Raw genomic sequence first — 12,089 nt, 5'->3', positions numbered from 1 at the left:
CATCCACCAATGGACATTTTGGTTATTTTTGACTTTCTTCCTTTTTTTTTTTAATTAAAAAAATTTTTTTATTTTAAGTAGGTTCCACACCCAATGTGGGGCTTGAATTCACGACCCTGAGATCAGGAGTGGCATGCTCTACCAACTGAGCCACCAGGCGCCCCTAGACTTTCTTCCTTTTAAGTGAGAAAAAGAGCCTGGTCTTTGAGGATGGAGATTTCATAGCCTCCTCCTCTCCAGACCCAAGATTCCCCACCCCCAGCCAACTGCTCGTTGGTCTCCAGCTATTACCAGAAAGCAGGGCCCCACAAGTGGAGGACCAACTGGTCACTATTAGCCTTTTCTGGTTAAAACAGTTGCCTCTTGGCTTTCTCTCCCCCAATTTAGGCATCCCTGTCTCCTTGACCCTTATTTCCTCGGATCTCCTCTGCCCTTCCCTAGGTCATGGTTTATATGTACTGAGTGTGGAGGGAGTTACCCTGACGCTGAAGGTCAGACGACTGCTATCTGGGGGCTGCAGTTTCTTCATCTGTTAAATGGGGATAACTATTCCCACTCCGCCTTCATCACCAGCTTGTTACAAGGCTCAGAGGAGCCTCCCTGAAAGAGCCATGCTTTCACTAGCTTCTTCATGCCTTTCTGCATACTGAGCACTCTCTAAGTGTCAGGCACTGTGCTGTGGATACGAAGAGTGAACAGGACCTCAGCATGTAGTAAACAAAAGAGGAGAATTTTGATATGTCAGTGTCGTTGGGCCTTTGAGGCCCAACAGATCTGGGGTTCAGAGTTCAGCTTTCTTCTTTCATTAGTTGGGAGAACAGAGTAAGTTAACTTTATTTTCTGTTTTCTCATCCGTAAAATGGGTCCTAATGAGAATTGAATGTGGAAGTCCATGAAGCCCTTGGCACAGGGCTGGCACAGAGTCCGTGCTCATCTAATAATGACAGCCCTTTGCCCAAACTGGCAGGTCCAGGTACACTGTCCTCCACCTTCCTACAGGGACTCCAGGTATAGCTCGTCAAGCAGCACCCCCTCCCAAAGGCTGTCACCTGCAAGTGGCCCCCTCTGTATAGACCTTAGGTTGGCTGAGGCCATATCTATTTTGTTATGCTGATGAAGGTCAGACCCGGCTTTGATGAACTAACCTCAGAGTAGGCTGGAGGTCAAGGTTAGGCCCCTTACAGGCAGCCAAGATTTCCCTGCCTTGACCCTGGACTGAGCAGCTCTGGGCTCTTCCCTTGGTGCAGCTCTCAGCTTGGCATGGTGCGGTCAGGCCCAGAACACAAAGTGAGTGAGGAGCCGGGAACAAGGGGCCATTGTTGGCCCAGAGTTGTTTCTGGTTTCAATTACTCTGCAGAGCATGAGGAAATTCAGAGTAAGCGTGGGTCAGGAGCCTGCTAGGGCAGGAGTCAAGGGCTCCCCCACCCCACATCCCTCTCTTTGGCCCCTGAGGGGTCTTTTGTCCCTGTTTGACTGCTGGAGGGCCAGGCATGTCAGTTTTATTGCTCTGGGAGCCTGGGCTCTGGGTCAGAGGCCTGGTTGACCCAGACATTTTTAGCTCTTGCCCACTCTGGTTCTTCATGGCTGGTGCCAGGAAGTGCCAGGGTCCCTCCTTGGGTGGGATCACAGAGGGACATTCATGTGGGTCCTTGACACCTTCTCCCAATCGTCTTTCAGGCTGCGCTGACCACTGCTGGGCCCTGGATCCTGGGAATGGCCTGGTTTTACCTAAGGGTGTGGGGGCAGCTATGAGAAAGCCTTGGGGCTGGCTTTTCCCTTTCATTCCACCACCCCAGCCCTCAACCCCTGGCCTGGCACCCACAATGCTAGGCAGTTCCCTCCCCTGGGACGTTGCAGTGGCCATGCTGGGAATGGTGTTCTAGCCTTTCCCCCTGGAAGGTGGAGTCCTCCCCTGTACCCAGCCTCAGTCCTGATGTGCACAAGCAGGGGAAGCGTCTGCCTCTAGAGTTTGCGTTTCATATCCCTGCTGCCTGCTGTTCTCAGAGCTGGCCCACGCAGGGCTCTTCTCTTTGCTGCTGCCACCACCACCAGGCCAGCCCAGAGGCACATGGGGACAGGGGAGGTTTGGTGCCAGCACTGTTCCTCTCCCTGCTTCAGACACTGCCTCCTCCCAGAGGCCTTGGGACTGGAGCCTTTGTCCTGCCCCACCCCACCCCCTGCCCGTCTCAGAGCTGTTCATCCCCACCTGCTGTCACTTCTCAAGACTGGTCCAGATGCCTCAGTTACACTTGGAGAGCAGGCAGCAGGATGGGGGAGATCCAGGGGCGGGATACCTTGGGAAGGCCAGTGCCCCGCTACCCAGAGACTTCCCCACACTTCTACAACCTCTCTCGTTCCACCCTTGCTCAGCTGCCTCCGCCTCCCAGGTGTTCCTGATTTGGGGAGGCAGACTCTGCCCCAGTGGATTCTGGAGATGGGAAGCATTCAATAGGAAACAGCTGGAGGCTGGAATCTCCCTCTTGCCCTCCTGCCCCTCTTGGGAATGCCACCTTGAGGGCAGGCCTGGTGCCCACTCCCTAGGCCCACCTCTCGGGTGGGTGGCAAGCAGAGAAGCTAATTCAGAGAGGTCCTTGGGAACTGACTCATTCAGGGCCTGAGAATATCTAGCTTCTCAACAAACCACAAGAGGGGTGCTGTCTTCCCAGCTCTGGGGGCTCCCAGACTCAGGCGGAAGAGCTGGGTTTGATCCCATCTCCACCACCTATTAGCAAGGTGGCCTCAGGTGACCTCTTCTTGAGTGCTTCCTCTGGAACCCGTGTGAATATTAAATGAGATTACAGAGGTGACTGTACATTTCAGTAACTGCTGAGCTCCCTGCGGGCAGAGGCTGCAACTTTATCTTCCTAGAAATCAAAAAAACTGGTCTCTGGGTGGTCTTGCTTTTGATTTTTCTGAAAAGATCTCTGAGAAAAGGACTTAGTAGAGAAATTGCCAGGGACATCCCTGAGTGAGGGCTGAGGTGGATATGAATGCTCACATGGGGCACCTCGCATGGGGTCTGCCAGCCTCCCTCACTGCAGGTGCTGCAGACCCCTCCGTGGCCCCTCACTGCAGCCCAGCCTTTGCCACGGCATTGAAGGGTGTGAGCAGTGGTGGCACTCCGCAAGGGTCTGACCCCCAGGCGCAGCCCACTTCCCGTGAGCTGGGACGGGAGAGGCTGGGCACAGCCTAGCCTGCTCATACCCTTAGAGGCAAGAGCTGGGCTGTACTGGCTTCAGGACCAAGGTGACCCAGAAAGCACCAGCCTGAATGACTCGGTGAGTGTTATCCAGTTGGAAAGCCTCCGAAGGGAACCCACACCAGCAAAGCAGAGGCCCACAGCTTTCCCAAAGCAGAGAGAAAAGTAGAGATAAGACACGAGTTTCAGAGCCAGGACTCTGACCCGGAAGTCTCCTTAAAAAGCCCCTCATCTCCCCAGCCTCCACATCTCCCCACCCTGAGGGCAAGCTGGGGCCAATGGCTGTGGTTAAGAGAAACAGCAGTTCTCATGAGAACCATCCCCTGGAAGGAGGCTAAGGGGCTCCAGGTTCTGCCTACTGAGCTTAGGGGTTGCTGGGAGGGACCTGGAGCACCCCATCCACCCCGGGCTTTAGCCAGGGGCCTCTTCTTTCTTCTGTTTTTATCTGACTGGGGGGGCAGGGAGACTTTGGTATAAGATTTCATTTGGAAAGAAAGGCAGAGAGTGTCCTCTGCAAAAAATAAAAAAAAAAAAGAAATTCATTGATGACTATTTGTCTGGTCCAAGCTCCTGTTTTAACAGGTGTGGAAACTGAGCTCAGAGAAAGTGGCTCCTGAGTCTCCAGTGACCAGGCAGGACTCTTGCCCAGGTTCCCTGGCTCCCAGGAGCTTTCTTCTGTTCATTTGGAGCTGAGAGTTGAGTGGAAAAGAGTTGGTTAATCATAGAGCAGGATTAAAAAGGCATAGGGGCTCACTGGATCCTGACTTACTTTCAAACCTTCCTGTTTGAGGCTGTTGTGTCTTCAGCATGAGGCCTGGGGCGGGGAGGGGGGCCTGCCTCTCCCCCAACACTGTGCTGGGAGACCCTGGCCACATACCTCCTTCTGGTGAGAAGGAGCAGGCAAGAAGCCAAGGGGTTCTGGGTGCTGGTCTGGCCATGAGTTGTATGGGGAACAAATAGAAGGACATGGTAGGTGTGCTCTTCCCGCTCTGTCCCTGGGTGGGGTTTGTTTTAGATAAGCGAGATGTTCCCAAAGGCTCCAGTGGATTTTCCAGCCATTTCCATGACCAAATATGCCATGAGAATCACTAGGGGTTGCCAGGGATGTGCCATTGGTATAGTTCTATAGGACAAGTACAGAGGAGGTGAGAACACACATTAGGGATGCAGGGATACAAAGCCAGGAATCTTAAGGGGAGTCTCCTCGTGCTTTCTCACAGCTGCTCTGGGATGTACCACCTGCCCCGCCAGTTTGCACACCCTGCACGAGGGCCCCGGTCTGTCTGGGCTCCGGCTGCTGACCCTGCTGGTTCTCTCAGGCTGGACTCCTGTGCCTGTCTTTGGGCGGGGACTGCCGCAGGCTTCCTTTCTGCAGCCCTCCAGCTTCAGACTCCATCATGCTGTCCACCACCACCTTGCTCCCCAGCTCTGCTCCCCATCCTCAGTGCAATCCCAGGGATAGAGGATCAGGGTTCTAGTCTGGGCCGGGGGAGAAGAGGGAAGTCTTCTGCGGAAAAGGGGATCACTCCAGAGAAGTGGCAGCAGCATCCCAAAGTCCTGAGAAAGAACCTTCCTCCTAGCATTCACAGGCTGGAGGATTTGCCTGGAAGTCGTCCCCACCCCCAGCTGTCACCAAGGCAGCACTGGTGGCAGTCCCTGCCTCTCCCGCCCACACATCTCAGGCTGCATCTATTCCCTGTTGACCTTTTTTTCTTCAGTGATGCCGCTACTGATCACTTTAACCTGATTTTGCCTCATGCAGGCTTGTGCTGGGTGCCTGGCCCCAACCGCCCCAGATATACACCCCTCCTTAGGTGGAACCCAGGGCCCTGCACCTCCCTAAGGGCGGCCCTTCTTGTTCCTTCTGCAGAGAGCCTGGAAGGGGGGGTGCAGAGAAGGGATGAGGGAAGACAGGACAGTCTACTAGGAATGTTTTTAATTCCAAAGACAGCGACATCTGTTCGTGTGGGCCTTCCCGCCCAGGCTCTGTTTATCCAGACAGGGGGCCCTTGCATGTCCTCAGCGGCGGGTTCTGCCAGGTGTGGCTGGACGGAAGGGATGGACAGAAGGGGGAAGGGGATGCAGTCCTTCCCTGGGTGGTCAGGACAGCCTAAGCCTAGCCCATCCAGCAAAGATGAGGAAGGGTCTGTGGTGGGCTGGAGGGACTGGAATTCAGACGGTCACTTTTGAGGAAGTGACTGGGAACATTTGTCTTGCACAAACCCCCCTGCAGCCTGCTCCTAGACCATTGATTCCAGGAAGGAGTGAGTCAGGCTTAGGGAAGAGAAGGCAAATCTGTGCTGTCCCAGAGAGAGCCCCCAGCCCACGGGGAGGAAGGGAAAGATGAACATCTCAAGGGAAGAGCCTCCCAACTCAGCTACCCATCTGCTAAGGCGCTTATGTCGCCATGGAGACCAGTTGGCCAGCTTTCACCCAATCAGAGTTTGCTTTACCCAGACAAGTATTGAGCCTGGGGTTCCTATGACAGGCAAGCATAGGGCTTTGGGAACAGGATCTAGACTGCCTCCCTTCCCCCACACACCCAGTGGTGGGGGAGGCACACCTTGTCCCACAGGGTGCAGTTTGGGGGAGTAAACTGTACCCTGTGGCATATGACCCAGATAGAAGGAAGAGAACCTTAGAAAGCCAGCAAGGGGCCAGTTTTGAAGTTAACCAGCTGATGGTACCAAGCGTACCGACATGGTCAGAGATGTTAATGGCACCTTCCCAGCCAGTTACACAACCAGCGGTTGCACGTCAGCTGAAGGGTTGCAGAGGAAAGCCAAGCGGATGGCCTTTTTTCACAGCTCTCAAGGCTCATGCCAACCCCTCCTCCTCTAAGAAGCCTTCTGCGGTTCCTCTGACTCGAAATTTTCTCTCCTTTCCTTCAACTGTCACTGCACTTTATCTGTGCTCTTCTTAAGGCCTAAGACTGGGTTTCATGAGAGCTAAGGTGATGCTTTGGCCATCTGGGTATGGCAGGCACATGGTAGGCACACACTTGATATGTGTCAAGTGAAGGAGTGCTTTTCTGCTGCCTGTTAAAGGTATTTAAGCCCATGTCTTGCTCTTCTCTTGGGCTCTCAGCCTTGTCAAGCACAGACTTTCGATTCATGTCTGTGATGATTCCTCAGCCCCACACCCAGGGTCAAACACATAGCCAGGCCCTCAGTCAGCGCCTCTTGAATGAAATGAATGAGTTGGAGAAGTGAAGACTGCAGCAGTGAGCGACGCCTTCCTGGAGGAATGGGTTTTGTGACAGCCAGTGTGGGGAACCTGCCTGGCCCCTTGTGCCAGAGGGAGCATCTGGTGCCCTGGGAGAGGCAGATTAGGGATGGGTCAGGAAGGATAGGGGGCCTCAGGCCTCAGCTGGGCAGGGGACACAGATATGTCCCTGCCTCTGTGGGTCTCTTTCTCTCCCCCTCAGAGAGTACCGGGCAAGGTGTCATGGGCCGGCCGTGTTTAGCTGCTGCGACTTTGGGCAACTTTGGCTCAGATGTGAGGAGACTCCGTGCAGCCTTGGCAGCTTAGCCCTGTCTGCATTGTGTAGAAGCAGGTGTGGAGTGTGGAGCCCTAGAACAGATGGAGCTGGCCCGGCCACCCTGCAGGGACACCCAGAGCCCAGCAGAGCTCCAGGACCCCACTTCTACCCGCCAGGCAGAGGGAGTGCGGGACCAGATCCTGCAATGCAGGATACGACAGTGGTGCTGTCTGCCGGACCTGTTCTGGCTGGACCCAGCATGGCCTTGGGTAGGGTGCTCAACTTCCGGTCTCCTTCATTTCCTCAAATGGAAAATGGGGGTGCTGGTACTTACTTCGTAAGGTTGAGGAATCACGAAGTGAGTTAATCCATGTGGTTTAGCACGGTGCCCATCACACTGTAAATGCTCGGTAAAGGGTGGCTTTTATTATGACCAGGTCTTGGCTTTCTTTGCAGTGAAGCCCTGTGTCGGGCTCCATGCTGAACATGGAGCGTGCTTGGGATTCTCTCTCTTTCTCTTCCCCTGCCCCTCCCCTGCTCATGCTTGCACGCACTCGCTCTCTCTCTCTCTCTCAAATAAATAAATAAATAATAATTTTTTAAAAAGGAAAAGAAAGAACCAGCCACACTTCAGTGAGCCCCAGCGGTTGTGAGCACCAGAAGCTTTGAAAGAGACCTGTCACTCCCCAGCTACAGTTGTGTGACCTCAGGCAAGAATTTTCCCTCCCTGAACCCCAGTCCTCAAAACTCAGAAAACGGAGACAGTAACACAGGCATCACAAAAGTTGTAAGGCCTAAATGCAGTTGGATATCTGAAAGCCCTTTGCATGAGACCTGGGTCGTGGTTGGCATCCTGAAAACGTTGGTTTCCTTCCTGCTGTGAGCCCAGCTCTGCATAATGTGATGTCTCTGGGTTTTGTGTACCCTAACCATCAGGGGGCCTTCCCCCCACCCCCCACCCCAACACCAGGCTCTAACTTGGTGATTCATTTCTCACTCTGGTTAGAATGTTTACCAACTTGAGGGTAAAGAACAAGTTCGTTCTTCTCTGTCTTCTGAGCCACCCAGCCCAGACAAAGTGGCTGATTGCCCTTTGCCAAAGTGGCTCTGCCCACGGCAGCACAAAACTGTTTGGGGTTTTTCTGGTGAAGTGCATGTGGCCACTGTTAAAAGTGGCTGTGTGAGGGGCACCTCTTGCTGGGCATTTGTAACCAGTGTCATTCTTGGCTTTTGCTCATGTCCTTGGAGAATGGCCCATGGTGACCAGTTCCTTTCAGACCCCTAGAGCCCAGGAGGCTGCCCCACTGGAGAACTTCGTTATTCTTTACATTCGGAAGAGGAGGTTTGTGAGTGCCAGTCCACACATGTCTGGTCCTGTCACCAAATTGGCATCCAGGGAGGTGCCTGGGGGCAGGAATTGAGAGTAGGGGAAGCAGAACTCCAGGGCAGTGCAGGACCTTTGCCTGGGACAAGGGCAGTTGTCCATGGCCAGAACGTAGCTCCTGCCCCCTGCAGACTCCCCTCTGGCTTCTTCCCAAGCCCCCCTCACATCCCCCAGCCCCCCAGGGAGCAGCCTGGTGGTGAAGGGGTTAGCCGCGCGGATGGAGAGGGGAATGGACTGGATTGTGTTTAGCTGCTTGTCAAACTTTATTCAGTACTTGGGCTGAGGGTCGGTGAGCTGGAGCCCCAGGCTGCCAAGAGTTAAAACCCGGAGGTTGGGTTTTTTGGAGGGGCAGCCGCCAGCGCCTCCTTTGAGTCACTTCCTTCGGTGGGGGCGGGTCCCCGCGCGGTCTCGGGAGGTCCGTGGCGCACGCACTGGGGCGTCCCTGCGAGCCTGGCGCGGACCAGCAGGCGGAGAAGAGGGCCCGCCGCCACCGGTGCGCTCCTCTGGGAGGCAGTCTCCGGGGAGGGGAGGAGAAAGCGGAGCCGCACACCATGCGCTTCCCTGTCCGGCTGGAGTAACAGTCCAGGCCAGCCCGGGGGCTGAGCGCTCCGCACGCTCCCTCTATCTTCGCCGCTGCAGCTGAGCCCCGGCGGCCAGGCTGCCCGCGCCTCTGCCTCTCCCGTGTCCCCGGAGCTGGCACGGCAGGCCCGGTTGTAGTCCGGGCCGGGTCCTGCTGCCGCCGGCATGACCGACATTCTGCCTCAGCCCGACTGCAGCCTGAAGGCGGTCTGTGAGCCCCTGGAGCGCTGCTGCCTGGATCGGCTGGAGGAGCCAGGGAGCAAGCGGCCCCCCAACACGGGCGCCCGGCTCTGGGGCCGGGTGCGCAGCAAGCTGCTCCGCCAAAAGGTGCTAGGAGGGGGGGGAAGGGGGACCTGCGTGGGTGGGAGGTCCGGGGACTGCTGGGGCCGCTCTGTCCCCCCCCCCCCCAACCCCCCTTGGAGATCCATTACAGCTCCTGCCTGATTACCGAGTCCTAGGACAGAGGCTGGGGTAGGCATGTGGGTCTGTTGTAAGTGGCCTTAATTTGATGATTAATGCTGTTGCCACCCCCACCCCTGACCCTGGCTGCTTTCTTTGCATCTGTCCCTGTCTCAGGAAAAGGGGGGTTGTTGTCTCCTGTGGGAGAGGACAGCCTGGCTCCTTTCGGAGTCTATACAGGCAGGAATGTGAACGGTTAAGCAAGGGGCTCCTGGGTCTCAGTTTCCCCTACTCAGGGTGCCCACCCTCTGTGGAACCCCCTTCCTGAATCCCGTGGACATTGCTGAGGGGCACTGGCAGAAGCACTCAACAGCACTGGCCATGCAAGACTTCTTTGTACGGGGCTGTGGGCATCATGCCCCACCAGAGAGGACGGGAGCACGGTGTGGAGGTAGTGGTGGTGCTGAGTCTGGGGGCTACGGCCTCCAGGGGCCTGCCTTGTCAGGGACCACCCAGATGACTGCTGGCCCAGTTCCAGCTGGGCATCGGGCAACCCAGTCAGCGTGCCAGGGGTTTCCTGACCCAGCAGGCAGCCTAGACCAAGCTGTGCCAGGGCGGACTGCCTGTCCTGCCTGCAGCCCCAGACCTTGGTGGGGATTAAAATCTGAGATAGAAGCCGACTGTCCTGCAGCTGGGCAGGCTGCCTAGGGGCTGGCTTTGGGCCCTGGCATCAGGCATCTGAGGAGGAACCAGACCCAGCACCTAGTACACAGTAAGCACTTGATAACTGTGCCCTGAATTCACTGCCTAAGCAAGATGTCGCAGGGTGCCTGTCCTCACTGGCAAGGGCCATGCCCATCCTTCAAGGGAGGCTGTGGCTGTGGCTGATGGAGATTTCCAAGCCATCCTGCAGCTTGGGGAGGAGGGGAAGGGAGACCCTCTGTGTAGGTCTTTACCTCCAGCCAGCACCTGCCAAGAGGAAGGGATCTTGGGCCTGTTGTCTCCTTGTCTAGTTTCACCCCTTGCCAGTGGGGCATACTTGACCTCCCAGAGGTGACATCAGTCTTGGAAAGTGCTGGACAGGGCAGCAACTTGAGCTGTCCTGCGTTGGCCCCTGTGTCACCTTCAGCATCTCCAGGGACCAGGCTAGCAGAGCCCTGCTGGCCTCAGCTGCTCCCGTCGCCCCTCTGTGCTGAGGCAGCTCTCTGTGCCCGGCAGCCCGGAGCCGTCCCTTCCCTGCACCCCCCTCCCCGGCCCCTGCTGAGGCCAGCAGACACCAGCCCAAAGCTCATTGTCCATTCCCAAACCTCCAGGTTGGCAAGAAACTGCCCCAGCAGGTTCCTGGCCTGGTGCCAGCCAAACAGAGCCTTTCTGGTTTACCTGTCCCTTTGGGGAGGTGCCTGGCAGGTAGGGGGCAATTTTTCAAACCCCTCAAATCCCAGACTTTCTGTTCTTTCGCCGTGCGTGTGTGACTGGCAAAATCAAGAATCCGCCTCAGGAATTCTTTAGGCAGCTTTGCCTCTGGGGGCCTCTTGTATCTCCACGTCTGGTGGTACCCTCTGGGCAAGGGTGGCAGGCCAGCCAGGTGCTGAGCAGCTGAGCCGATTGGTATCCGTGCGACCGCAGGGTGGCTCTGGCACTAGGGTAACCTGTGTGGCCAGGGATTTAGTTCTTTACTTCCCGCTGTGTGACAGAGTATGTCAGTGTCACAGACACGAGGGTCTGCATGGCGGAACATTCATTCACCCTGCTGCGCCTGCCTCACTGTGCCCAGGCTGGTGGGTGAACAGGCGGGCCTGGGGGGCCAGGCCCTCTGCCCGCTCCCCTTCTTTCCCCAGCTGCATTAACCTATTTTTTGCAGGGCAGGCGGCTCACTGCCAGCCAGGGAGGGGACTAGGATCAGGCAGCAGCTTAGGTGGCATGGGGGAAGGGCACCAGGTACCACCCAGCCTGGCAGGCGGGGTCGCCCATTAACTCCTCATCAACTTTGCCCTGAGGATTTGATGCTGTGGATGCCAAGACACCTGTGGCCCTCCTGCTCCCTTTTCACTAAAGATTTGTTAAAGGCTGGAGGGGGTGTATGTGACTTATCTGGGGACCCCTTGCTGGGGCTAAAGAATGCGTTCAGTGGGACAGTCCTAGTTAGTATTAACCTGTGGGGTCTCTGCAGCTGCTGGAAGGGGCTTCCCTCTGGGTCCCAGGGGGCTGTGTTTGGGGTTGTTCGTATCCCCAAGGGGAGTTCTGGGGCTGAAGCCTCATTCTGGCCTCTGACTTGGCGGTTGGCGTGTGGTGCAAAGCGTTTAGCAGAGGAGACACGTGGCATTTGGGTTTGCGGGCTCCGCCAGGGCTCTCGGCACCGCTTCGCGTTTCTGCTTTCCTTTTTAATTTCTTGTTTGTTTTTTAATTTTGCGCCTCAATCACACTACCAGAGATGAGGCTCAGCGCCCGCTCTTCCTCCCATCGCACCTGCTCCTGGAGCCCTGGTTTGCACTTTGCAGGGAGAGAGGCTGAAGGAGGAGACCCATCCCCCACCCCCTGAAGTATCCAAAGGTTTTAATGGGGTCACTTGCGGGAGCCATAGAGAGGCTAGCAGGCCCCCCATGAGGCAGAGGCCAAGCCAGAAGCATTGGGCAAGGGGTGGGGTGGGGGGGTTGCCTGGAGGTGGGGACTGAGGCTGAACTGGCAGGGCCCAGAGGATGCCGGGGAGCGGGGGGGGGGGGGGGTGGAGTTGAGGACAGTTCTTGATGACTTTGGCTCTGCTTCAGGGGTTGCCACAGGGCGTTGGGAATTCCCTGCCTCAAAAGAACTTCTGCCAAGAAGCCAGAGGCCAGCAAGGTAAATGGAAGTGTTTCCTGCTGAACCCCAGAGTGTCTGTGATAGGGTTTGCTTCCCTCTATTTCTGGGGAGGGTCAGAGGTGTTGTCTGAGGAAGGACAGGATGGGAGCCCCCTTTGGGTCACTTGTCTGTGGAACCTTAGGGCTCAGGTCCTTCTCTTTGCCATCTTGACTGTGACCACAGGACAGCTCCTAGCCCCTCCCAGAGTCTGT

At 56.3% G+C, this 12,089-nt stretch overlaps 1 protein-coding gene across 10 annotated transcripts in view; it reads left to right on the top strand.

Moving 5' to 3' along the window:
* The window catches only part of ABR (ABR activator of RhoGEF and GTPase), a 185,233-nt gene that overhangs the window by 153,172 nt on the left and 19,972 nt on the right, over positions 1-12,089 (top strand). The window contains exon 1 of one of the 10 annotated variants that reach the window (XM_045487768.1): positions 8,508-8,970. The exons of the other annotated variants lie outside the window; for them this stretch is intronic. Coding sequence (XP_045343724.1) covers positions 8,809-8,970 — 162 coding nt within the window. The 5' untranslated portion in view covers positions 8,508-8,808. Of the gene's footprint in view, positions 1-8,507; positions 8,971-12,089 lie in introns of those variants that run through there. 10 annotated transcript variants of the gene reach the window in all.

This window comes from Leopardus geoffroyi, chromosome E1 (genome assembly GCF_018350155.1).
Source record: "Leopardus geoffroyi isolate Oge1 chromosome E1, O.geoffroyi_Oge1_pat1.0, whole genome shotgun sequence".
Lineage (NCBI taxonomy): Eukaryota > Metazoa > Chordata > Mammalia > Carnivora > Felidae > Leopardus > Leopardus geoffroyi.
This window is presented reverse-complemented; position numbering and strand designations above follow the sequence as displayed.